We start from the raw sequence: 27,629 nt of genomic DNA, 5'->3' as shown, positions 1-27,629 counted from the left end.
ATCACGTCCGGTAAATGTGTACTGTGTCACAGTGACGGCTGGGGCGGTAGTGAGGCTGATATCAGATGCTAGAACATCCGCGCTGAAAATCTTATGGGAAGCTCTAAAGTACCGGGAATATGAGACAGTGGCGAGGGGCGAATTATGGGGGTTGCGTAGCCACAAGGAGAAACGAGCGCACCTCACGGCTTCAATAACAGTGCCCAAAGTGACCCCGGTCCAGGGATGGGTTGGCCAAGAAAAATGTATGTACTCGAATCGAATCAAATGTACACATTGTTCTTGGACTCCGTAGTCAGTATTTTTGTTTGAAACATTTTGAATATTCGAATAAGATCGTGCGTAATATAAAATGTAGTAAAAAAAACATTCTCAAAGCCTGCTTGGAAGATAAGGTTTTTAGCCAAAAAAAACTTTAAAAATCGTTTTTCAGCTAAAAGCAACGACTGTACCAGAAATCTCACGGTACTACTGTCAACTGTATGCGTCAAATGCTTAAAAGATGAAATTGTTTCCAAAAAAAAAGAACCGTCTGTGCTCGACTTACTGGTGCGCGACACGAAATCGTTTGTATGCTACAAACCCCGATGAATAACCACTGCTACTTATTACACCGCAATAATTTCTCAGTGTCTATATACGAATAGAGCATAATGGAGAATAGACATTCGAAGACTATATAGCACTCTGCTGATTTAATTTTTTAAAGCCTGCATTTATTTCTCTGCGCCATTTCAACCAACTGCTATCCAGAATACGGCCTTGGTCGCTATCAGCTTTACTAAATGCAACACTGAAGATAAGGTCAAGTTTCTGATTTCCTAAACCATCGTCCCTCTCGGACGGCCGCATTGATGCATTTCCACGATACCAGAGTCATCTACAAACTTACCTAAACATTAGCTAAAGCAACTCCTGGCGCACATATATCGATCATTTCTTACTGTGGTGTCTTGGGCGTGCGCACAGACACGAAGCGACCAAAGCGTCGTCTCTAGTCCTAGGATATTTTTTACTGGTTAGTGTGATTACAGCTGGTCTATCGCGAGGCTTAAAGCGTCGCTCGCGCCTTCGCACGACCAGGGTTTACGCCTACTGTTAGTGAGGACTGCTAAGCAATATAGCATGGACAAAGCCAGCGAGAGCTCGCGCGGAGTTCTTCTCGCGCTTTTCGTATCGCTTATCCTTTAGCGTGCTCGTAGAATCAACGTTGAGCAGTAGGCATTAGAAAAGCATTCCTGCTATAGGATGAGCGTCTAGTGGCGCTAGTAACTGCCGTAGAAGTTGTCTCCGATGTTCACGGGCGTACAAACATAAGTCGGCTCACTGGCTGCCTGGCGTCGATCTTTGTAGACTCTGTACTTTCCACGCAGCTTCCAATTTTCTCCCTCTCTCTCTTTCATCGTTGTCAGCGGTGACGCCCCGGTTGATGGAGCCAGCCGTTACTTTCCCGTTGGCTCATTTGCTGCTGTGTTGTGTCTCTCGGTCCAATAGACTCGAACGAGTGCCGTTCCACCTCGCCCAACGCCAGACTTAGACAGTGCCCTGAAGCGTTACTGAGCGTTGTCTAAATAGAAGCGCGCTATAATCAAGTTGCTGAACAGCGTGGTGGCAGCGCCGGAAACGACAGAGACGGTGCAAATAGCAAATGGCAATAGCATCAACAGTAGTTGTTGTTGGCTAAAGCTTATTAAAAGGCTAAATACCGTTTCTCTACGATAACGCCACGATGGCTGGCTGTGGCTCTCGGTAAAGTCACTGCCTCCCTATTACTGCTATTTGTCATACGAACCGTGTACGCCACCATAAATCTAATGAGGACCCGTCGTTCCATATATTGTAGTAGTGCGGTATTCCATACATTGCAATAGTGCGATTCTTTTAATTCCAGTTGTTGGCCTGGGATCAGGTCGCTCTGGTAGCAAACAAGGACATATGGTCATGTTTTGGTATTGACAGCGGTGAAGTCTATTCGGATCCCACAATCATGGCTTTGATAATAGGCGCATCGGTGCTCAGATCGTCAGCACAACATCAACGGAAACAACAATAACAACAGAAGCGACAGCTATACCATTAAGGCTAATGAAGCAGCAGAAGCGGCAGCAGTACCGACAAAGAGACCTTACCAGCAAAATGTCAACTCAAATCTTGTATTCAGCGGCACAAATGAATAAAACTTAGTACAACAGTACAGAACAGCGCGGGGAAAGCTTTCTGCTTGATCCTTTCAGCCCTCGTGGCTTGTTTCTTCGATAGATCGAGTTGCGGCTCTCATTCGACTGGCAGAAGAATCAACGGCAGTAGCGGCGGCACCACTTTCCTTTACTTGGAACTACCAACAAGATTCTATTGCAGATTAGTTTACCGTAGACGTGCTGTGTTTTGTCAACATTGTGGCAACAACAAGGAAAGCTGCTAGGCAGTAATCGTAGTGATAGTGGTGATCACTGCGTTTGTTGATCGTCCTGTTGCTGTCTACATTTTGGAAGTTATTGTCTCGTTGCATAGTCAGCGCTTAATTATACACGTAATGTTAAAAATCTAATGACTCTGTCTCTGGCCGTGGATCTTCACTGTGTTTAAACCACGAAAGTTTGTGGGCATCAATAGTTGTGTGAGTGAACGAATCAGGAAATCAATACGAAAGATGACTCGGAATCATAAAGGAAGCATCATGTCAATTGAACCTGGATGCCGCTTTCAGCCTATTCACTCCAGGTGATTACCTAATTACTTGCGAATAATAGTATAATCAAAAAAACAGGTTAAGCTATACAAGTTATGAACGAATATTCCAATAGGTAGTTTGAGATACCTTGTGCATTTTGCCTAGTTTGGTAAACTTTAGACGAAAGTGCTAATTTTATCTTGTGCAAAAACGTACGCATGTCGAAGAAGAACAAAAGAAATGGGATTTACATAGGCTGACTTCAGAACGGCTATAAGCTTACCTGACAGGGTGTCGACTCTTCTCATAAGCGGATCATCATAGCAAATCGAATTGTCGTCCATAAGATAACGCACTCGATCTGAACCGGAAACTGAAGAATTAACGAAAAAAAGGCATCTTCTATTCACCAAAGCGAGCTTGGCTTACTAAAGGTAGAAAGTTTTGTTTCAATCAACCATTCTACTCTATATGAACAGCTGCTGTTGTAATATGGGTGCCCATGGCAGGCTTTATTATTGCGAGTCTTCCGCATATCTCTTCGGTAAGAGTTGAATACTTTTGCTGCACATCCCACTAGGTCTATATCACATAATCTGAAGTTTTCTTTGCTCCACAGAGCGAATCCTCTGCGAGAATTCGTGTAAACTTTATGCTGGGTATGTTGCAACACGTTCGTATCATTACTTGGTTTTTGAGGTATCTGTACCCTATTCGACGTTTACGTGTTGCGCAGAAACAACTTACACTATCTATGAATATTCATAGCCGTACCAAATAGATGTTCTTAGATTCTACGTTTCCAAAGGATCATGTTTATCCCACCCCTATCGCCTCGTTAAGGAAAAAAGTGTATCGGTACCTATCGCTGAGACAGGTTGCAAAATTGTTGTTTGGGCCTGGATCAATTCGGAAATGCGCTTTATCAATCTTCTACATATATTGAACACCTCTGTTATTTTGCGACTAGTGATACCATCAGTTGCGGGGCTGCTCCATGCTATCGATCGAGCAGTGACGGCGATCATATACAGTTTAGGCGTTAAACGGTCGTAAACGAAGTACTGCTCCACTAGCCCAATTCAGTGACAGTTAAATAACCGATAACCGAACCTGTGTTAGTGACAAAAAGGACACAAGCTAGTGTTGGGGTTATTCTGTAGAATTGTTTGATTCCTAGTTGCGCACATGGACCGCAGAAGCTTAAATTCTTACTTAAGTTCAACTTAATATTAGTGTGTATGACGATGGACAGAATACACGAAGACTTTTCGCGTACAAATCAACCCGAGCTTAAAATGTAAACAATTAATCTGCTCACGAATGAGTAAATGATGTCAATTTTGCCATACCAGTGAGGTCCCTGTATTAATTCTGAACCCTTGTGTACTAATGCAGTATTTTTTGATATCCGGCCGAACGTACTCACCTGGACCCACTCAGGACAAACGCTAAGAGTTCACTTCGAATAGACACTCTTTACATTCTACTTCTGCGTTTGACTGCATCGACTATGAAGATGGCAAATGCACAGTCCAGTTCTTGTGTTTATTAAAAGTTAAGGACCATGGCATTCGGACCTGTAAAATGTTCTTCCGACTGCACAAAATTTTGTCCGTTAATCGTTCATCCGTATCGCGTTTAGGCCAGCGTTATGCAAGTAAGTGGGATTACGAGCAAAATAGAAAAAACATTTATTACATCTTTGTCCGCCTGTTGGCACAAGGTCAGTATGTCCTTTCAGCGAACGAAACGTTGAGCGCTAGGCCACGCATTCGTTGAGGTTCAAAATGATTTATTTACGAGTGTTAGGTATTGATAAAGCGAGACCGAGGAAAAATTCTATCCGTTGTGGCTATGGATTATCATGTTATTTGAGTTCCATATATATATATAAATATTAACCTAATTAAGGATAGATAAAAGAGTCTACATCAGCTTTTTGTCCAACTAGTATCGTATCTATATTATTCTAGTATACTAGACTGTTTAAAGGACAATTCTGTCTTTTATTATAATGCGAAAACACGAAATAAACATCGCTTAATTGCCGATATATTCTTTATTTCCTATGATATCGGATAGTGGCTCCTTCTGAGCTTATTTTTCGAAAAAAATTGACGTCTTTAGCAGCCCGCGGAGGTTGAGCGCGTTAGAAAAGAAAACTAACAAGGTGCATATTTTGTTTTATATATTATATGCAATAGAACAATTTTCTATGAAATTGGATTGCCTAAAGATTTTTGTCTAATATACCTGAACGCACACTCAAAAGGAGATGGGCTTAGCAATTACTCGTAGCTTAGCAACTAAACATAGGTATTTATACGCCTATAATTCCTTTATCTGGCATCTTCGTGCAGAATGTTCACATCACATGGTCGCGTCCTGTACAGCTTTTTGAGCCAGCTCACAGCCGGCATTTGCGTACGTTCTAGTAATGCTGATGAACTTTGAGGACTGCAGTAGAATGACCACTTCTGCTACAAATGCAAACAAACGTCTATTACCAACGAGATTCTTCAATGTAATTATGTATAAGGTCGACTATAAAATTACACGCTAGATAGTGAAACTCTGCCAGCTTACAAAATCAAATTACATTACTAGTCTGCAAAATTTGCGTAACTAACATTAAGATTTGAAAAACTAGACCTATGCGTGTGTTGCATGTTTCGGTCTGGTGACAGTACGTCACCTGTTAATCTTGAAACGTAGAGAGATAACATGCTTTGCCATTATAGCATTTCCGTCTCCTAACTAGGCTTATTGCTCAACTAAATGTTAACAAGTTTTTTTTGACAATGATGTGGGGAAAACAATAGTCCCAATCGAGCCTCTGGGTTGAAAAGTAAACTTCTGTTACTCGATTTTTTGTCGCAGCTATTTAATGCAGCCAACCACTTTGGCAATATGCTTGATCACGAAAACGATTTACTAAAATTAATACTCCTTCAAGTGGCCAGCAGTGGACCAATGCCGATGAGCAGTACGGCCACTGCGCAAGAAAAACCGCCAAGTCTTTTTTTCATAAATAGAACTTTATGGACATGCATTTGAAACAACTTTGTTTGCCCTAATAGCACAGTGAGCAATGTTAAACAAAGTGATCTGCTACCTCTCTAGCCTATTGTATTCTACAGGGACTGTTAAGCAGCTTTTTATTTTCAAACTTTTCCGCGCGAGAAAGTTATATTCACATTATAATTGGAGCAGCTATATTTTTTTCGCGCCGGCAAATCCTGTCGATTATAATGTGCATGATGATGTTTATTTTTACCCTTCCACGACTCTGCTATAGAATAAGGGAATGGCTGTGTGGTTTATTTATATGTTTTTATAACCGCCGTGAAGAAATCACCGGTTTTTTCATGCTGCGATTCATGCAGTTTAGGGTTTGAAGGAGTCGTGGAAAAAAATAGGTCCAACTCTGGTGCATCGCGGTCGGGGTGCTTGTTGTGCGTATAATACGGAACACATTAATACGAAAAATGATGTGTTTTTTTTCTCAAGATCTGGCACCTTTCGGTCCAGGGTTTACATTCATCGCCACATCCGTGAGCGTGTAGGTTTTAGGCATATCGCGAAGCACTAAAATTCAATGTATGGACCCCGTTTTAGCTGCTTAACGTTACGGTTTAAACATTATCGTTTGCTAGCCCTAGCAGTGCTCCCTATATTGGAAATAAACTTAGATATTTCCAATAACAAAGACCTTAGCGAATGGCCTTACGAGAGTGTCGTTCTACAGACCTCCATCGGTGACCTGGGACTCACAGCAGGGCACAACGTAAACTATAGCAAAGCTGATCATCACCATGAATGCGTATAATCACGAGAACACAAGGCTATAACTTCTGAAGAATATTATTTGTTATTTGACTGGATCTAGAGAGATCCAGAACATAGTCGTTCATACGGCCATCTTTGAAACCTAATTCAAACATGTCTTACCCGTCGAATATCGCATGGGCGGGCTTTTTCGAACTGCGTAGTTCTCTCTATACTAAGTGACGGGTGAGTAGAGGGCTATGAATAGACAACTATGATAGAATTACTTCCACGGTCAAAAAAAACTATGGCGAAAATAATCGATGATTAACGATGCGTATGATTCGTGTAAGTTCAAACGATCAGAGTGAGCTTGTCAGTTTACCAGTATGACTACAGGACATACTTGTGTGGCGTCCCTCGGATACGGCGAGGAGTTGGAAGAGTCGACTCGACGATTGGGAGCATCTGGTTGAACAGTATTGGGATACCGAAAAATTTATTTACTTGTTATGTCTTTTTTCTTGTAATATAGAAGTGAAACAAAGGTCGCCACTCTCAACCGGCCCCCGAGTTGATTTATCAAATCTGCGTTTTGTAACGCAACCTTATTTGAGATCGTATGAGGACCATTCTTTGACACGCTCCCAGCTCAAAGACTAGCAAATCACTATATTTTAGTACGGTTTTCAAGGATTATCGCATTATGCTGCTTTGTTTACTCGTTACGACATACTTTGCGTCCAGCTGAAACTTGCCGTTTCATAGAAAAACCACTAGTCGCTTATTTTAGTCCATTGAATAGAGCACACTGAAAAATAAACCTAGGCGAGAGGTTTGTATGCTGATTAGTGCAAATAGAGTGATGAAGTATTTGTAGCTATTGAATTTTTAGTTGTTTTATAAACTTTTTCTTTACGTGTTCCATCGCCTCTCCTCGCATCGTTACGTAATATCATCCTAACGTGATAAGAATCGTCGTACACAGAAAAGTTTACCAATAATTTCAAAATTTGACTCATAAAGCTTAATAACACGTATTACGATTTGCGGTTACTGGAACGACTGGTAACGATGGCTCCTGAACTGATGACATCGCAATTAAAACTGTCCAAAGGAAATTCGCTCAAACGGGGTACTACTTCAGCTCAAAATCTGTATGGTTAGATGCTGCTGATTGAAAAATGATCCCAATCTATCGTATGGAATTATCTGGCTCTAGTAGTAGTAGTAGCACGAGTGGGTATTCAATAAATCAAACGAGAGGATATCCCGACCTGGTCTCGAGCTCGTTCGAGAGCGATCGCGGACACCCAGACGAATAATGACCTTAAAGAAGGCTAACGAAACAAGGCTCGATAGGTGATCTATATCTGCCAGGTGTTACCCCAGGCTATAGGTACTAGTCTGCACCATTATTATTTACGCGTAGAACTAGGACGTTTGCAATAGGCCAAACGGATGTACTGCAAAACCTTAGGCCCTTGATGACGTTGCTATCCTATTGTTTAGACCATTGCTGAACTGGTGCAAATATATTCGAATTAGTTGGTAGTAGCAATTTTTTTTCCTATTGTTACTGATTAAGTTTCTGAATTTAGGCAGGTATTTGCAACCTAACAGATAGGTGTATATCAATAGCCGAACGGGCTTATGTCGTATATTGAGTAACTCGAGTCACTAGTTTATCTGAAGAGTTTATAATAGGGCCTAACAATGACGAATCGGTAGTATTGGATGACGTGAATTTTTGTTATGCTAGAGGTTATAACTGTTGTAGATTTTGCCCCTTTTGTATCTGAAATAGGAGTGGCTTTTCTAAATGGATAGCTACCGGTAGTAGCGACGACGAATGTATGAAGAGGAACATGCTGTAGCGTCAAAAACGTACGACAATGTGACTCACAAGTATCATTCTGTGCAAAGGCGAAGGAGGGTATATCCAAAACGTCCCTTCTATTTTTTTGCTGAAGAATGAGCGGACGTCTATTGTTCGTTTCGAATAATTGCAGTTAGTAAGTTAGCTTTTCGAGTTGTTTCTGATTCGGTCGTCCCACGTATGAGCTACGAACAGCGATTCAAACGATGCCCGTTACCAACGAATAAACGAGAGAAGACTAAGAAAGGATAGCATGGCATTGAATATGAATTCAATGTTTGTACGGTACAAGCTAAAGCCACGTTATGTTAAACGTCAACGTCGTTTCTGAGGGGTAGTGTTAGGACATTGCCATTGGCGATCCTGGCACGAGAGTAGCTCGAGCGGGCGATGACCTGCTTCAAACAAAACTTTCATATATGAACCTTTTGCATTCTTAATTATCGCACTCACTTATCGTGGGCGAACTGCCATCGAACAGTTTACCATTATTCTTCTTTTATAAAAATAAAACTAATGTTTAGTAACGTTTCGCTGTCTGCTTGCATTTTCGGACGTGTAAAAGCTCGCTTGAGATCAGCTCCGCGTTAACCAGTAACATCCAGCCTTCTAGTGGGGGCGCTAACTTGGTGCAATTATTTAAAAAGAAATAAAAGCTTTAACGTGACAGAGTGTAATAGAAAAGGGCAAAATGTTGTGTCTTGTCCCAAAGCACAAGGGGATAATTTAACATTTACATATTGTTCGATAACTAGACACCAGCTCATACCAACTTTAACGAGCTAGCCCGCTTATAGTAAAAAATAATTTCTAAGTTTTAATAATAAAAAAAGGGTGCCTTTATCATTTTCACCGCCGTTATATCTTTTGCCAGTTCTCACCACAGTTTACCATTTAGTTATGCTGAAAGAGGCATTTGATTGTAGTTTCTCCGATGACATACGTATGTACCTGCTTTGGAATTCGACGAATTTTACCCTTTCAGTGAATCTGCGTTTGAACGTCAACGAAGAAACAAGTCAAGACCGGACGTTACTCAGGAAATAGGTACTGGTATAGTTTTTTCTTATTGAATTGACTTAGTTTTTATTATAGGAGTTGTTCACTAATAACCGCCTACATTCGAAGCGCTTAACCAGTAAATGACTGGACATTGTAAGCTTAGGTTCAACGCGTAGAATACAGCTGAGTTGTAGGAAGCTAGTTGTTGAAACACAGGTACACTTCCTTTAGCCGCACAAATGATCATTGTGAAAAATATATATATCGAACTGCATTGTATGAGTTAAAACAATTTGACATGGACTATCATAATCCCTATTAGCTTAAACTAGGACAAATCATACGCATCAAAACTTTACGATTGGCATTAGCTAATTTAAGGAACATGTTAAGTTCCTTTAGCTAGACGGATAGATGAGGTCATTGTAACGCTGCTCAGTTAACGATAGGCAAGTGACTCACCCTTGATTTATTCAAATTAAGGCAATCTAACAAAATAGGACAGACTAAAAAGTTATTAAGAAATTACCATAGCATAGGCATGTCGCCTTAATAAACGGGATTACAATGTCCCGAGCATTTTTTCTAATTCAAGTTTATCTCTGTACAACTAGCTCAATCATCCGGTTATTCATGTTCATAATCATTCATGTTAGTGTATTATATAAAGCATATTGTGCTGACCAAGCTCGAAGTATGATGTTCAAGTTCTAAAAATCACTTGGCGCCTGGTTGTGCTCGTACTTCAATTATACGTAAGACAACTTTTCTGCTTCTAGTTATTCGACTTCGTTTTGTCATGTTTTGATAATAACACCTAAAGGGTAACGATACGAGCCAAGCGAAAACAAAACGTTCTACGTCTTAGTCCGTAACGAAACGCACGGCTCGTAACGCAATCACGAAGTTTTCGAGTTATCGTTTTCAGTTGGCTTCTGATCGTGTATGGAGACGCTCAGCATACAGCTTAACCATAAAAGTAGCTCTATTTCCCTAATTATAACTTCGCCTTTCTGGCAAACAACTGAAAGTCGCCCATTTTGTGAGCCCACAAAATGAAGTTCGGAGAAAAAGAATAAATGCAGGCTCAACCTCACTCATTTGACGCATTCAAGTATATTTATCTTAGGGGCTTGATGCAAATAAAGTCTAATTTCTGCTTTACCGATATCATGAATGATATGATATAGGAGGAGGAAACATCATTCAAGCGCGGTTAATATAACAACAAGGAACAATCTTCAATTGTACACGTTGGATTATAGTGATTAGTTCGTGATGTTCGCTCCCAGAGATTTCCATATGACCTGAAACGCCTCGTACAAGTTTCGCTAAACAAGACAGTGCTGCTCTATGCCGTATTTGCATTCTGCACTAAGATGGTCAGAGGCATCAGAGGATCAGAGTAGCCTCTCAGTCACCTGCTATCGTGACAAGCCGACTAATAGATTTCGCCTAGTGAAGTGTCGTGGATGGCGGATAGCGGTGCAGTTATAGAACTCTTGCAGCTAATTTAAGTGTGGCGTTAATTATTGTTTAAGCGGTATGCAGTAGCTTCTCTGTGTCCCGGGATCCACTCGTGAAGTATATCAGATTAGTCCTATTGGGATGCTCCCAGAAGCGACATCGCAGAAGCTTTAAGAGTCGTAACGTTTGCTCCTTCCTTTTCGTGATTGTAGATGGCGTCGTCTTCGATGTCAGCTCAATGGCTATAATGTCTGCCATAAGCAAGTCGGGAACCCGTGGCCGTGTCCTGAACGTTGGCGGTTCCTTTAGCCAAAACAAAATGTCTAAGAAAACTCTACCAACTTCAGGAGACATTACGTTATATTTATTAAGGATGGAGCAAGTAACAGTCATCCTCAGAAACCCTAATGCGTTTTACATAACTGAACACACAAATTTAATTTTGTTACTTCCCTAGTGGCTAAATTACTCATTAACTCTAATACGTGGTAGATTTTACACACATAGACCCACAATGTGATATTTTCTAACTGTTTTTTAGGAATCGCTCTCTATAGTGGCTTATACTTCAGGTGGTTTGATGCGCAAATCTATCAACTTTACAATAGAACACCGAGCGATTTTTTACAGTTCACTTAGTTAGCCTACACAGTAAACACATCCTTATTGCCTCGTTGCCATTCGGTATCATAATATTGTTTTAAGCGGCTCTTTATGACGAAGCTTCCAGCGGTGGACGTAGGTATTCGTTGCAATTAGGGAGCGTTACAATCGGCTGAACAATTCTCCTAGACAAATGAATAATAAAGTAATAAATAAAGCCCATCCACCAATCCAAGTTACTATCTATCATAACCTACGAAGATAAGGTCACTATTTTATAAGTAGGAAAAACCTTCTAATTTCCTAAATTTTATAATTAGGCAGCACTAACTTAGAAAATGGTATATCGCTTCGAAATAATGCTAGAACATGCTACCCTTTGCCCTAAATCTTATTAGCGTTATTGGGCAAATCTAAAACGCTATCTTGTACCAAGTAAGGTGGTCTATAAGCTAATATGGCGCTGGTTAGAACCATACGGGACACTTAGCAATCGCTTGAAAGGCACCCTCTTTAGAATTTCGTTTGCTTCTGAAGTCCTAATAACTCACGTCCAGGTTTTTACAGCCAGCTTTCGATAACTGTACGTTCTCATTTAATAGATCGCTAACAATGTCTCGTTACGCCTGCTTTAATACCTTAGCAGGCCTAATTAAGTCAACTGCTCGGATTCTTACCATCCGTCAGAGATATATACATTGATACAGCCGATGCATCCAATTCTGTATACTTATTGTTCTACCTCTATTACGTTTAGTTTCAAGTTGACACAATCGGTGAGGCGTTCAAACTTCATTTGTCAGCTGTTTAGCTCATTTAAAGATATCAGCAGGTTGATACTCGGAGTTGCATCCTAACCCTAATAACTGTTTGTAGTTTATATTGTACCATCAAACGTAATACATCTTTCGCTTGCAAGACTTGTTCCCAACTGTTTTGCCAGTCGATAAATGGCATTGTGCTGTACGATCATATACGTCGTCGATCTTGCCTATAAGTGCTTCAGTGGTTCAAGATGAGACACCTCTAGAATTTCCACGACCTTAGTCCACTGCTGTGAGGCTGCTTGGGCGTGTCTTATTTAGTAAGCATTTGATTGCATCTGAGAAATCGGGTAGACTTGACTGCCAAATAAGTCAGGCTGACTACAGTTTGCGTCTTCAGCCTTCACGCTAGTACCGTTAACAAATGGCCAGCTTTTAGTCTCACAATGCTTTCAAAGTGTGGAATTTTTATTTTTACAGTTGATAGCCTTGCGATTGTTAACCAGATAAATGGCTCAGTTGATTATCTCTAATTTTGTAATGGCTGGAATAGAAAGAGGTTTTCACGCATTTATATCCTGAGCTTTATATTCTATTTGGTCCTAGAAGCAAATTTGTCCCTGGAAACAAACTTGATTTTTTCCTTGCAAAAACTTTTTTCTTGCACTTTGGGCTGTCACGCGGCAATTAACAGGTTAGTGTGCGCTAGCAGTGTAAAAAAGGGGACGGCGTAATCTAGCTGGCAAATACACATCCCTTTTAAGTGCGTTGCCATGGTGATCGTGAACATGCGGTCAACGCTGCTTCAGATTTTAGCGTTCACATATCATTAAGAAGCCTTTTGTATTAGTCCCTTGGAAAAACCCCAGAGAGGAGATCCACCCCGGCTAGACCTGAAGAACACTAGTTCTTGATGGTGTACCAAAGAGGCGATTTCAAAGATTTATTTAGAGAGCAGATATAGCCAATGACCCTAAAAAGTTCGTATATCATTGCCTTGGGCTGAGTTTAATTTCGCCCTTGCAAATTACTTGGTCCTGTATAGAAAAGCAGTTTTCGAGATTCGCTCTCTAGATTCGGTAGGGCGCACGTATGCGTGTGCACAATAGTGACCTGACGGGTGATAAACCCGCTTGGCCTCCTTCGTGCGCCACGTTTTAAAACCACTTAAAAAAAAAGATTCTTAAACACCTTTAAGAGGTTCGGTATAGTCTTTGAGGTGTACCGGTTTCACTAATAGACATAACAATAGCTTCGATAGATCAAGTGATTTTGTACAAACGAATGTAAATGTTTGGATTTCATATAGTGGTATATTTCATATAGTGGTTTCATATAGTATAAAAATTCTATTTACTAAGATCTGTATAGATGTTATGTGTGTTAATTACTAGCTGTCAGTCATAGATCTACATCTTTTGTGGCAAACTATTGAGTGAGGCGTAGCCTAATGTATTTCATAGTCACAGTCGACAAACGATATTCTCAAAGTACAAAATTTAGAGCTCCGTTTTTCATGAGACCACCAAGCGACACCATTCACAATGCCCTGTGATATTTCAGAAGAACAATGATTCACAAATGAATCGCATAGGCTTGCTCTATGTCTTTAAGGCTCACGTATAATATAAACATATGTATGTAACACATATTGTAACAATGGAGAACTTTAGTTTTCCTAAAAATTGCTGAAAGCTACTGGCCTTATGTTGTTGTAGACTTTGTCCTGGTCCAAACGGTCGGTAAATAATGGCGGAGGCACCTTGGCATGGCGATATGAACACGTAAATGTCTTTGTTTAAAACAGGCTATGATCCATTCTAGCTGAAACACTTTTCTGATCAACATACATACGTTAAAAAAGTGTACGCTGTAATTTAGATATCATGCTTCATCACGGGCCACCCCTAGTAGTTCTGTATGAAACAAACAATATGTGGCAGGTGCGTTTTAGGCTGAATCAAGTAGATCATGGTTCTTGAAAATCTCGACGAGCAAATCGTTGAACAATATTTTGGCAAGTTAAACAAACTAAGATGCATGCCGTTAGTTTACCATAATGGTTTTAACTCCTTTGTGGATAATACTTTGTTGTGTTCGGCCTCGTCATTGATATACGAACTCAATAGATATTATTAAAGAAAGACATACAAAAAACGTTCTGTCAAAATAGATTAGGTCGAAGGCCGTCTACCCGAGATTTTTTCAATATCAGTTCAAAAGATTTAGCTACAGGACGATAATCTCATTTCGTCGTCTATATATCTTTACACAGGTGTGTGTATGACAACGGTGCTCTAATCTCTTTCTGTAACTTCGTAATTAACTACGGATTATTTTAGTTTTCTACTCGTGCTGAACTGCGACGAACGAACGCAAGAACAGACTTGACACCTTCTAGCCTTTTCAGTTTGCCGAAAGAAGATCTATTTTTGTTATTGACTAAAATGAATCCGGCCTCGATGCCTTGCTTGCCAATACCCACGCCATTGCGCTGGAGACGTTAAGAAGATGGCTCCGACAGTAATTACCCAGCACGCTGTCAACGTTTACGAGCTTCTTTCAAATGCGGCCATACAAATGGCCTGCATTTGCTGCTTTATGGACCTTTTAATGTGTCATCATTCGGCCGGTCGCAGCCATTAGTTGCTGCTAAGTGTCAGGTTCAATATAAGGATATTGTACGGACTTCAAGCCTATTGAATCTAATGCACGGAGGCCTCGTTTAACGGGGGTCTTTGCAAATCTGTGACCAACGAGCCGCGATTGCTCTTCATTAGGGCGACCGAGCTGTCGATATGAAACGGTCTAAAAAACTCCACTTTACGACTGGCCAGCGCCAATAATACTAGCGGTAAAAAGCAACCTTTCCATTGGAAAATACTGTGCCAAACTAAATACTGAGCTAGTGCTCTACTAACCAAATGTGATACATCTGTAACACGGAGAAAAACGTAACCCCAATTTTGTCTTTGGCAAGCTCCTACGGTTTAGAAAAAATATTTTCTTTTCGGATTTCGGTCACTTCGTGATGCTGCTATACTAGGATGGGAGTACGCAATAACTGTGAAGAACCCATATTTGATCAAGCTTGACTTCGCTAAATTTGTCTGTGAGAAGAAAGAACTCCATAAACACCACACCTTTCTAAAATCACGAAGATGGATTTTCTGCATATCATAGACGTGTATTCCAAGTTGCATATAAGTGCACCAAAGATAATCGAAATCACATTGAATATCTATAATGTGATATCCTGCCCCACCCTTTCTACACGGTTTCCTTGCCTACTATTTCCGTTAGTAACAATTCATCACGCTATTTCGCGACGTCTATTTTATGAACGTGTCATGAACCTTTAAGGTGTCATGCCCAAGGGTGGTCTTCGAGATGGTTGGCGTTAAACATCCCCTAGAAATTACTTTATCGCTTTTCCCATGTGACAGCAAAACGAAATGCAGCTCAATAAGCTTAATTCGAACCCGCGTATTTCAACATAAATACTTACTTGTCTGAGCCAGGTTGGCGTCAATTATAATGATGCATTTTTACATTTTTTTTATCTCTTCTGCACATTTTATCGAATCACAACAACGTGTCTACAAGGAGGGTCAAAAACTCTTGAGTAGTTTGCCCTTAAGGAGTATCCGCGATAACAATAGTCCAGCAGTTCAAAGAAAAGTTTATAGAACAATATTCTTCCAATAAACCCCTTTGTAGGCTCGCAGTAACATTCAAGTTACCCGGTATCAATGTATTTACTCTTATCATCGCTCTAGAATACGAAGAACCAATGAGACGGCTGCGTACGGGGTTATATTAAACAGGAATACCTTACTCAGAAGTGCAGTGAATCAGATTAATACCACTGTTCCGTTCGTCTGTATTGACATGAAACAAACACAAAAGCCTCTTAAGTAAGTGCTGCCTGATTTGAGATTAGCCGAATACGAGTATGACCCTTATTTAGTTTTATAGCTATGGCATACGCTGGATGCAACATGATGTCATAAGGTTTGAAAAACAAGGGGATACTGCGATATGTGATGCTATAACTCACAGTAAGGTTCAGGATAGCCGACAAGCCCTAGCCGGTCGTAGCTACAGGCATTATTTGTCATAGAGGGCGTTGAAATAAAGAGGTTTTGCTACTTATAAACAAGTACTACAAAATGCCTGCCATACTGAAACGAATTAATAGATCGGTAAACAGACTTACGGTCCCACACTTAGCACGTCATATTCACCTGACGCAAAAATACTCGTGCTTCTTCTCTCTATATGTAGAGTCCTTGTTTTTAGTTGCGGGATTCTGCTTTTGTAATGCACAGATGATGCTCAACTTTTGTTTGCTATATTGTTAATGTAAATATATGCTAAAATTTTTGTGTAGATAATGAAGCAATTTATTTTAAATTACGAAACTCTTCGTTTTGTCTCAAACTCTTCTGTACGTATTACGTTAGTATATAGTATAGAAGACAACGTAAGTTTACATTTGGGAAAAATGGACCAAGAGCTTAGCAAAAGGCTAAGTGACTTTCAAAGCAGCAGTTGATTCAAGCGAAAATATAGTCCTTTCTGTTTGGAAATGCATTGTTTGTTAAGTATAGACTTCTATGTTAGCCCATTATAAACATGCCTTTCACGATATTGTAGATTAGTTTATAAACGTTAAAAAGTTAATAAGAGAATAGCCAAAGAATACTAAAAAAAAAAGCATTTTTAATTTCAAAATAAACTTAATTTTATTAAACGATTTCTTGAAAAAAATCCTTTTTTTTTAAAAAAACATGTAGTATGTATAGATCGCATGATTACTTTTTTTATTTTATTACTTTACTTCCCGATAGGTTTAGCAAAAATCAAAAAGGTTATATCATGATACAGGATTCAAAACTTCTAAAACATTTCAGATTTTCCTGGAAAAATTTTCGAAAGTTTATTCGATATCTTTATTTTTGCAAAAAAGGTAAAGTATTGAGTTCAGCAGTATAAGCGATTCGTCAGATGTCCTACCCAAACTGGCCTAACAGAATCGAAATTTTACTGGCGAGGTTCTTATCTGTTCCCTTCCACGAGCCATGGCTAGCACCCGCCCTTGCTAATATCTTCACAATAATCGAGTTAAAAGGTTTAGGTCGTATTTTAGGAATTTATTGAGTCATTGATATTTTCGTAGGTGATTGATCTAATGAAATACTTACATTTATTAGAAACGGGTTATGATAAGAAGAAGTGTTACATATACTGTACTAATTATGTGTATATAGCACCTTGAATGCAAAAAGATAAAGATTAATAACAAGTAAACTGTACGATTTACAAAATAACATTAGTAGCGATTAATACTATGTACGTATATAGAAGTTCCCTGGATTTTTCTAGCTCTGTGCCCGCCTACAGAAATTTTGTTTGGGTGTCACCTTAATTATAGTGCCCTGAACGAATGTGCAGCGTATCAATTGCACTACAGCGTTAAATATAAAAGTCTGCCTTTACTTTCGCAGCGTAGAAATCAACTCAGTACAACCAAATCATTTCTAAGATACCGTTTTTTAAAATCGTATTACATTAAGTTCTTTTTATTCATTCCTCTTTAAGTTAGCAATCGATAAAATAGATAATTTACCCTTACTATTAGTTGTCGTCTTATTTAGTGGACAATCACCCAGTTGTTGTCAATCAATTCTATCACGAAAACTGCGATTTATTTCAGGTTGATGTGAGAATCAATCTTTATCTTATCCAGCTTTTTTATTGCATTGTCCTATGTGTATGTCATTTGACGGGTAGATTACTTCGTCTGCTTATCGCGATCAGCTCGCATTCGCGCCTTGTCTACAATTCATCCACGGGCGAGCGCCTTTCCACAGAAGTTTCGTATAAACCTCGATCTAACTGGTGGCTGATTAGTCGGAAATCGCGGAATCAAATCTAGCCACCTTTTCCATCATGTTTTTGTATTTTCCCTTGGTACGGAGCTCTTTCATCTTGAGTGTGGCACTGATTTCTCGCCTTCGGTTTCCTCTCGTTGTTTTGGCTTTTCTGAAAATAAAAAAGGAGAACAAAGTAAAAATAGACACGTCGCACTTTGAACTAGCGAATGTTGACGGGGACTTGTTTCGCATCTATATCGTGTTGTCTGCAACATGTCGATAGCCACATAGCTATTGTTCGATTTGTTCTGGTGACTTCGCTCCATGTCTCTTTGTCGGCAAACCTTTAGCCTGAACAATTGTTGATGCGAAGCCAAGCTAAGCATGTAAAACTATCTCCTAAGAGTTATTCATGACGACAAAGCCTGCAAGTATTAAGTATTATTATCAAGTATTAAGTGACGTGTGACCGAAAGCCCATCGCAACTCGGTACATCCCCTATCTTGAAATCTTTCCTCAAATATATTCCGGGAAAGATTTCAAGGCAGGAAGACCCGACCTTTTGCATAATTGGCCCAAGGTGCCAATTATGAGACCAGACCGTGTTCTTCGGCATGGTTGCAGCGCTTGCTCATGCTGTGCTTATTCAATCTGTTTACTATGCGAGCCATCACGTGACTTTATACGCAGCCAGCTTTGAGCTCGCGTCGCTTTCTATTTCGCTTGACCAAAATTCGAGCTCGTCACCCACATGTTTACGCTGCAGCATTCACTGTCAACGCTAATCGATTGATACAACAATAGTAAACAGCTAGTATCACGACTAAAAACTAGCTGTTGAGAATTTTTAATTTTATATAAAAAATAATCTCATGGCAACTACCTTCTTGTAAAATGAATGGCCAATTATTTAAGCTCATATAATAGGCCATATAAAAAGTAAAACTTGTAGCTCGCTGTAGAGAAAGTATAAAGTTCAGAACAAAAGTTCTCGTCAAAGCTGGTTAGAGATTAAAAAAAATGGATTCAAACAAAACTGTAAATAGAGGCAATTAAACTCGCTTGACATAGAGTATTAAATTTAGTAAATATAAGCTGACACCTTTATTATTGCAAAAAGCAATTTAATCTCAAGCAAAACCAAAGCCTGTAGCTTACTTACAGCGAATCTTCTATACTTGTTGCTAGTTGTCTAATGATTCAAATAAAGTGAATAAATTACTATATTATAATTATTATTATATATTATAATTACTATCTAAAAATCTCGTACTTTTATCTGTTGTTATTAAAATATTTGCAGATGCATACACAAACTTAGAAAACATAACCGAACATTATATTAAGTTCTAAATGAATAACGCATATTTCCCTGTAGTAAGTTTCCTTTCAGAGCTGCGTAAAAAGTAGATATATGGATGAAATGATATATGGATGAGAATCCGTCTGACTGTTAATACTTAGATGCTTTCTGGTCAAAAGATCGTTAATCGGTACGGCGCATCCCTGAGCCGTTGACCTTCTTACTCGCTCGGACTCGGCTTGATAGTTGTATATGGCTCAAAATAAAAGGCATGCATTTTCTATTCCTTTGTTCTCCAAGCGAATTCTTGGAGAGAAAGGATGCAGTGCCGTAAAACTGCTCGGTTAAGTTATGCGTGCGGTTGGCTCAACGTCCAAAAGAAGCCCGCACGTTCAATCACGGCCGAGTAAACAGCATTTCCGTAGAGCAAACTCTGCCACGACGTGAATTTATGCCCAGAACTTCGCTTCGTCACCACTGCCAAGCTGGGCGCTTTTCGGCGATCTTGCTGCCAATCAGCCGATAGAGCTATAGATGCACCATGCTCCGTTGTGTGGTCTTACTCTTGCTGTATCGTCAGACGAGCGCGATCTTCATGTCCATATTAGTGCCGTTACCGCTCTGACAATTCGCGGTTGGAAGAGTTACCTTAGGATGGAGATTCAATACTACCAACACATACTTACATGAGTAGACAGTGAGTACAAAAGAAAGCGGTGTTATTATATCTATGCACTCGCTTGGTCGACTTTCTAAGCGGCTGTGGCCAACGTTCCCGGAAAAGCAAAAGAAGATCGTGCCAGTTCCCGCGAATCTCAATAGTTGAAAATGGCGGAATGTATCAAGCGGAAATATTAATTATTTATATTTTTTTATTTATCCTTCTTGTGTTGAAGCAAAATTCAACATTTACCGAGAAAGTCGACCAGTAGTTTCTGAAGTTATTCACCTTCCGTCAAACATTCCGGAAACAATTCGGCCATGGCACCACCGCCAGGGGCCTTCGTTGTCGGGTATGTCAAAAGTATCTAGTAGAATTAATTTTATTCATGCTGCATCGAAGTGCACAAGTGTTGATATACCTTAGCTTGAACAGTTGCATCGCTTGGTACAATAGTTGAGCGCACTTCTAGAACCTGCATACACCTTTGTGTATAGATTATGTTATCTCCGAAATGAAGATGATATTAAATTATATTTGGCGGGGTAAGTGAGCCACCGTTATGCGATTTGTAGCCGGGTGACGCTGCATTCGAAGATGGGTCTGCCCATATCACAGGCTGGCCATTATTTTTGCCATTTAGTGAAAAGCGTCCTCTGTACCCTACAAAAACAGGACCTGTGTTAGTACTGAGCACAGCTTCACAGCTGTCTCACCTTTGTTACTGCTGATACGGAACCATAGGTCGTTCGTAAACACCTGGCAAGACACAACCTCCTCGCAAAGCCTGTCCTAGAAGCGTCATTTTCTACTCAAATGTTTATCGATAGTGTATAGTGGCGCTGGAGACAAATCCTAGGGCGATCTGTATCTATTATCCTCTACTAGTGCAGAGTGTTCGGGAAAAGGACGAATCACTTTGCATCACAATTTGAAAGATAGGCCATTCCTGTTCCTGCAAAACGGATTTCGCGAGTGCAAGCGGAAGCCCCCTTCCGCCGGATCTTATACCTGACAGCTCATGTGATCGAACAATCTAAGCGATCTTTTCCCTTTCTACAATTTGACAGATTTTAGGCCTCATGTGATGGCCAATTAGGCCTGATTTTCGATTACCCAATAAGCGCCACGGTGACATACTATCTTGATTTTTTTAAACAAGGTTATTCGGCCGTTTGTAAGACAAGATGTTAAGGTTCACTAAGTTGACTAAAAATATTTTTAAGATGAAGCTTTTTTTTTGAGGTGAGGCTTGATTCTAGATTGCGGCGCTTACTGATCCCTTAGTATTAAGGAAAGCAGTATAGGTCATCATCAGCTGAATATCACAATTAAACGTGTTAACTTTCAAACCACGAGATTAATTATCGTCAATGCTTATGTCAGACATTGAAAATAATGTGCTGAAAAATGAATAGTATGGTATAGTTCATATTAATGTGCATACCTACAGCAACATAATAATCACTCGATTACTTCTTAAGATTTATTTTATGCATTTTATCAAGACGTTTTTACGTATACTCGATGTGCGTATGTTTGATTATAAACGTTCGCTATTTTCGCGACAGATAAGATTTTATTTCCGTACATGCACAGGCCTTGTGCGTATTCCTGCATAACTATCTTCGAAGCAATTTCATCCGCAATGATGCTATGAAGCCGCCAGTTACCCTAAAATTGTGGTAGGTAGAATGAATAAGTCATGACGATGAAGCCTGCCAAGTGCCTTTTTATGCGGGATTCACACTATTTTAAAATACTGATCGTTTCATTCGTCTGGATAGTACGACTACCTTGAGCGTGTGGCTTTGATTGGCACCTTTTTTGATTGAACTCGTTTTCGACCAATCCAAGATAGCGCCAAGCTCACAAAGACACGTACACCCCTTTGTATCTATAGCTGTTATCAAGTAGCTTAGGCCTAAAGCTGTTACCTACATTCTCCAATTAGCGCTACTTAATTGGTTTAAGTCTATTAAATGTCACCTTTTCTCGTACGCTACTATTATTCGTCGTTTTGAAGAACATACACATGAAGATAATGGTAGTCCCTCCTTTCTGCTAAGTATTGATTGGCTAATTCGTCCATATCAGCTTAATAATAAATATGATATTTGCACAGACCAGGAAGCAGATAAACCGTTTTTCGACAAAAATAAAAACGAAAAATTACTGTTAATATTGACCTATCGACTATTAAATATTTTTTCCCACAAAAAGTGCTTTAGCCTATTGCTAGCGCTCTGATATATCTCCTGTAATGCATACATTTTATATGCTGTTCCGTTTAATACGTCTGTATTCGTAGCGTTAATACGCCTTCCCTGAGATCGGTGCACGTTTTCCACAGTGACGTTTTTATTATCTTTCATTGAGAAGATGTGTCGCATCTTATTGTGTCTCGGTCACCTTCCCGTAAGTCCTCTTCTTTGATGCTTTCTACCAAATGCAGTTAGGAGCCAAACACACCCCTGTTCGCTTCACAAATAAACCCAGCTGCCCATAGACACACGAAAAGTTCCTCGAGTGGACAGCAAAAGCCTACCCTCCTTCTCTCGTCACATGATGGCCGATTAAATCGTTAATGTCAGTGTTGTATGTTTAGAAGGAGGGATACTTTCAGCCACTGGTTTGGTGAAACGTTATATATTATTACCATAATTGATTTTAAATTTCTATACAAATCATTACACGCAAATGTAGATAGTTCGTATGGTAAAATGGATAGCGGATGTGGTAATAGAATCTTAGTTTTGGTGAAGTCGTAATATTTGCAGTCGACTTACGTAGATGTCACTCATGTTTGTCGACGTCCACAAGAAACTGTTTTTTTTTTTAATCAGCTCATGGTGCATAATAGGCTTAAACGTATAAAGCATACAATCGAGCAGTAAGATTCGTTCAATCATTTCTTCCATTTGATCTTGATTAGCCGTAACATATTTCCCGGATAGTAAATAAACCGCAGACCGTCATCTTGTTTTTTATTTTGAAACGTGTCAAGTGTATCGATCGTTACCTTCGACAGGCTCCCCATGTTGATAAACGTATATTGTGGCCTGTTTGACTGCCAAAAAGGGATTCGGTATCGAGTAAGTTTGGCCGATGATACTTAATTATTACATTACATTGCTAGTTATAATATGCCAGTCCCATCCTGTCGTGTACCGGTGCGCTTAGTTCATCATTTCGACCTGTCATTCTTCTTGACACATCTTACAGAGCCCGTTCAGCGTCCGTCTGCGTCGATGACTACTACATGGATTCCCGAGAAGACCGCTCGTCGTTTGTTTGCTCGAAACCGGGTTTCGTTTGTTTGGTGGCCGTCTTGTTTACGGTGTCCTTTATTTCGTTAGCATTTTTCCTCGAAACCGGGATGCCCTGGCGAGAAGATCAACAGAACAGTCCCTTCTCATCCAATCAGGTGAAAAAAAATTTATTTCCACATTCTAGCTTATAGCTTCCTGTAATATGGCATAAATGTATATGACATGTTATTTTGTGTCTGATATGTTACAGATTCGTGTTGCTAGTAGATCGTTTTTTTGACACAGTGAATACTTTTCCTCTTTGCAATGTCTTCAGGTGGCAAATGCCAGTTTCAGGACTCACAATTCGATCCAGGGTAAAGATAGCTCTAAATTAATTACCAGTGATGCTGCCAATATCACTGATGCCAGAAGTAAGGGAGGCGGATCGGGGGACGTCGATACAAGCAAGAGCGAATCTAGTGATGAGTTGTTCGCTAAGCCCGCGCAGGAGCAGGTTAGTAGACCGTCCGATAAGGTCATTTTATTAAAAACAACTAAAACATGTGTACCAATGCAATATAACTTTTCCTAAGAATCATCCCACACTGCCTCAAAATGCTTTCGTTATATGTGGAGTCTGATTCACCTACAAGGAAGACTAGTATATTACACTTATAGATTATTTCGAAACGATTTAAAAAGCAGAATCATACGGTAGCGTAGATCTTCCGAAAACGACCCTAGTATCATTTTGAATCGAATAACTGCTAAGATAAGCGCATACAATTGTTTTTTTTTCTCGAAGACTGTGAGACTTTTAACAAATTGAAGATCTAATAGAAGTCTTGTACTTGTTAAACTGGCAGAAAAATAATTAAGATGATTGGGGTCACTTCTCTGTGTCCTTTGTTGAAATCATTCTCAGTTGCAGGAGGTAGTGGCCGTCCGCGAGCCTCCAAAGCGTCCTACGGTAATCAAGTCCAAACCATTGACTAACAGTTCTTCCGGAACTTCTACGCTTCGGCCTCTTTCTCCATCAGAGCTTAATGATGAAAGTGATGTTATGTACATTTTCGCACCATTTGACGATTCTCGCCACAGTCAAAGTCGGGTGGTACGTGGTCTCATGGATACGCAAGGTTACGGAAGGGGGTGTACCAAAGAGTTCACCTTTCATGACCTCATCGAATTTATGCAGGTGCATAAGTTATTCCGTATGAATTGCGTCTGAGAGTTTCTATATGTTGTAACTGGAATTTTCCTTTCGGGGCAAACTGTCTTTTAGTCCACATTTTCTGCAGTGTTCTGATTATTTACAAAATTACCACTTTGCTGTGAGTTTATTTGGTGCGAGGAGTCGTTAGTTTAAAGGGAATAGGCTAACTCAGATAAAAAAGGTTTTAACCTTTGAGGGCAAAGTCATTACCGCGATTAGTAATATCTTTATAATATCATTTATATATTCGATTCCATACATTATACTCATATTTGACGTACGGAATTTTCACACAGATACCGTCGTCATCAGAGAGTGACGAAGAAAACAACTTCAAATGCGCTGATCTGAGTGAGCAGGCTTTCGAGGAAATGGCGGCAGGCTTTAAGAAAAGGATGCTCCGGAACTCAAAATATCTCTTCCTTGTACGAGACCCTCGTTCGTTAATATATACTTCATTCGATCGGCATAGTGAAAATCTTGCCACTTGTATCAAAAATGATTCACATCGATGTTTGTACGACGAAGAAATTCTCGGGGAAGCGCAAGTTACGATGGAGAATTGGAACGCTCGAACCCAAAAGATGATCGAACTATGCCACAAGTTTGTACTTTCTATTTACGGTATTGAAGCGGCTACTGACTATTCTATATAGTTTTATTATTCTTTTTTAGATAAAGATCTGTTCACATAGGTGCATTTTTTTTTCGTACCACTATTACCTCAGTATGAACGGAATAATTAATCTACTAACGTATAATTGTGAACAAAATTACTAAGTCAATGACTTGCTGATAACAAAATACTTCATGTAACGGCTGTTATTACTATCTTAGGCTGGGAGCTCAAACTTGCCAACTTCTTTTAGCAGAACGTATTGCTTTAAAGCTACTAGATACGCTCGAGTCGCTCGCCAAGTTCCTTGTCATGGACTTCGAGAAGGACACGTTCCGTGTGCTCAACAAAATGGTGCAGAAAGTCGACGAGGGAACTGTAAGTATTGCTAATAGTAAATAAATAATTGCGCTTACAAATTCCAACTCGGGTTATATACTATACAGACTTATATACACATAAAATAGACATCAAATACACAATTTCACAGACCATTGCTTTAATGACATAAACCGATCTAAGACATTATCTCTATCGTCTTGTTATTTTTGGATTTTTAGGTTATCCCCAGAACAGAAAAAGAAACATTGATGGTCGCCTTTCTAGAGTTGCTCCTCAAGGACACCTCTGGTAGTTGGCCGTGGGCAGACAGATTGCCCTACAACGTCTTTGAACATATGCCTAGCTGGGCCCCTCTAATGGGAAAACTCGGTTATGGTTACAGTGCACGCGTTCCTACGCTCGAAAAAGATATCGTTCTAGAAGATCTGCTTAGGAAAAACTAGAACTCAACTAAAACTGGAAGCGACTTCGACTGCCTGACTTCATCGCACCGAAAGCCACTGCCAAAGCATATAAAGGATTTCGAGCACTGAGCCGTAGCTCCGCAACAACCCCATTTTTATCAGGTTGATTTTACATTATCCTTTACGTTCGAGCGCAAATTAATTCCGCGTATACCATCATAAAAGGCATAATATTTTTAAGCATCTGCCAGTAATCATTGGGCGCGGTTACGTAGCCATTACGTACTATTCCTCGTACATACCCTGCTGTGAACATCGAATACATAAGTAATGCTCTTGGTAACAGGTCTTTCGCCTCTGTTAAAGTTGTTGCTCTAATTCTTTCTGGAAGATAACAAACACTATCGATTCTCTGTCCCCTGCGAATGCAAAACTGGCGTGACTTGATAAATTTTGGAGTCAGTGGATTTTTGGTGCCCTAGAGCTCGTCTACATTTTTCTGTACATATAAAGGCCGCAAGAACAATTCAGGCCTGTAAAGAAAAAAAAAGCGCATGCAAAAAACCTTCAAGTGTTTGAGATTTGCACGACGCAGTATTAGTCGTTGTCGAACATCGGCCCTTTCCTAATTAAGGGTCACACGTACAAATGTGTTCGTCGCTCTCCGCCTGATTGATGCTCAACGTATCATAATGGGATAAAAAGGTGCGTGATGGTTATGAATAACAAACAATGCATACAGTGGTTTGTAGGAGAAAGAAAAAGATAATTTCGTCATAATATAAGTGAATATTTCCCATTTCGAACTATTTTCTTTTTCAGGCTTACGGTCTTATCCTTCAATGATTTCCACGTCTACGATTCGAGTACTATTGCGACGACCTTGTGGCTTAAACATGTACGCAGCCTCTATAAGATGACCTGGGTGCACTGCAAGCGGGTCATCTTACAGAAGATACCTAGGCTTGGTGAACTGCGTACAAAGACACTTTTACCGTAACCTACATTGTTTTACGGGTCTGTGGAATATGCGCCCATAATGCTTTTTAAACCCGGGACTTATCAATTCTGTATGTTGTCTATCGTCATAATTGTTTTTTTAATTTTCTTCTGAATAACTATTACGAATAAGAATAATTATTATTGTGCATCTTTTTATATTGAAATACCTACTATAAACAAAACATGATAAAAAGGCTTGCGGATTTTATCCGAGTCGTAAGAGATTGCTGCCAGCAAAAACACTTTTAGGTAAGCCCCTATTAAATACGTAATCTAGTGTATATGGCTCTGTATATAGATTTTACGTACAATAATAAAATCATCATGTCGGTTTTCTGAATCTAATGTGAAGTTGTATTTTTCTGTAACGTGTAATGGAGAGCGACATTAGTGCATGTTTCTCGAGAAATGTATTAATGAACGAACGATCAGGGACCGTCAGTGATAATAACAATAATTATTGCGGTTATTGCCATAATTATTATTATTAGTAATGTTGTTTCTGTGGCATTGTTTTTAAGGATGTGCGCGTACTCACTGGAATAGTCCGTTAAAATTGTGCAACTTTTGTGGTGTCTTATCCAGAAGCACGCGTGACTTCTCAGCACCTAAGCAAGTTGTTACGGCATTTGGCTTAATGTATAAGCATGCATAATAATCTGCGCTTGCCGGTAGGTTACCCCCTAATTACGCCAAGTACCTGAGAGTGTAATTAAGCGATTAGATATTCATGGTCACTTTGATCTTTCGTGTTGTTCGAATGCGGATCGTCTTCATATGGTAGTACGTACTGC

The 27,629-nt window shown here is 39.7% G+C and overlaps 1 protein-coding gene and 1 long non-coding RNA gene across 6 annotated transcripts; one reads left to right on the top strand and one right to left on the bottom strand.

The window, feature by feature from the left end:
* The first annotated feature begins 699 nt into the window (after window positions 1–699).
* Window positions 700–27,180, top strand: LOC111259832 (uncharacterized). Of its 4 annotated transcripts, none has more exons than XM_086968030.1 (8): window positions 700–2,721; window positions 23,227–23,428; window positions 23,590–23,769; window positions 24,187–24,453; window positions 24,768–25,075; window positions 25,309–25,465; window positions 25,648–25,995; window positions 26,656–27,180. In XM_086968030.1, exons 1-7 carry the CDS (start codon window positions 2,651–2,653, stop codon window positions 25,870–25,872), a joined length of 1,410 nt encoding a protein of 469 aa, XP_086824156.1. In that variant the 5' UTR covers window positions 700–2,650; the 3' UTR covers window positions 25,873–25,995; window positions 26,656–27,180. The 4 variants fall into 4 exon arrangements, with proteins under 4 accessions (XP_086824156.1, XP_022687856.1, XP_022687858.1 ...); XM_022832121.2 differs by having other exon boundaries at window positions 701–2,721; window positions 24,181–24,453; XM_022832123.1 differs by lacking the exon at window positions 700–2,721 and adding an exon at window positions 4,115–4,331 and having other exon boundaries at window positions 24,181–24,453.
* On the bottom strand, window positions 4,707–6,682 carry LOC111259834 (uncharacterized). Of its 2 annotated transcripts, none has more exons than XR_002679868.2 (2): window positions 6,425–6,682; window positions 4,707–5,154 (listed from the first exon to the last, which is right to left on the bottom strand). It is a non-coding gene; the product is annotated as an uncharacterized LOC111259834 (long non-coding RNA). The 2 variants fall into 2 exon arrangements; XR_002679867.2 differs by having other exon boundaries at window positions 4,707–5,151.
* Window positions 27,181–27,629: the final 449 nt, after the last annotated feature.

The sequence above is a fragment of the Varroa jacobsoni genome, unplaced genomic scaffold (genome assembly GCF_002532875.2).
Source record: "Varroa jacobsoni isolate VJ856 unplaced genomic scaffold, vjacob_1.0 scaffold_370, whole genome shotgun sequence".
Classification (NCBI taxonomy): domain Eukaryota; kingdom Metazoa; phylum Arthropoda; class Arachnida; order Mesostigmata; family Varroidae; genus Varroa; species Varroa jacobsoni.
The sequence above is the reverse complement of the archived record's forward strand: the minus strand, read 5'-3'. Positions and strand labels throughout refer to the sequence as shown.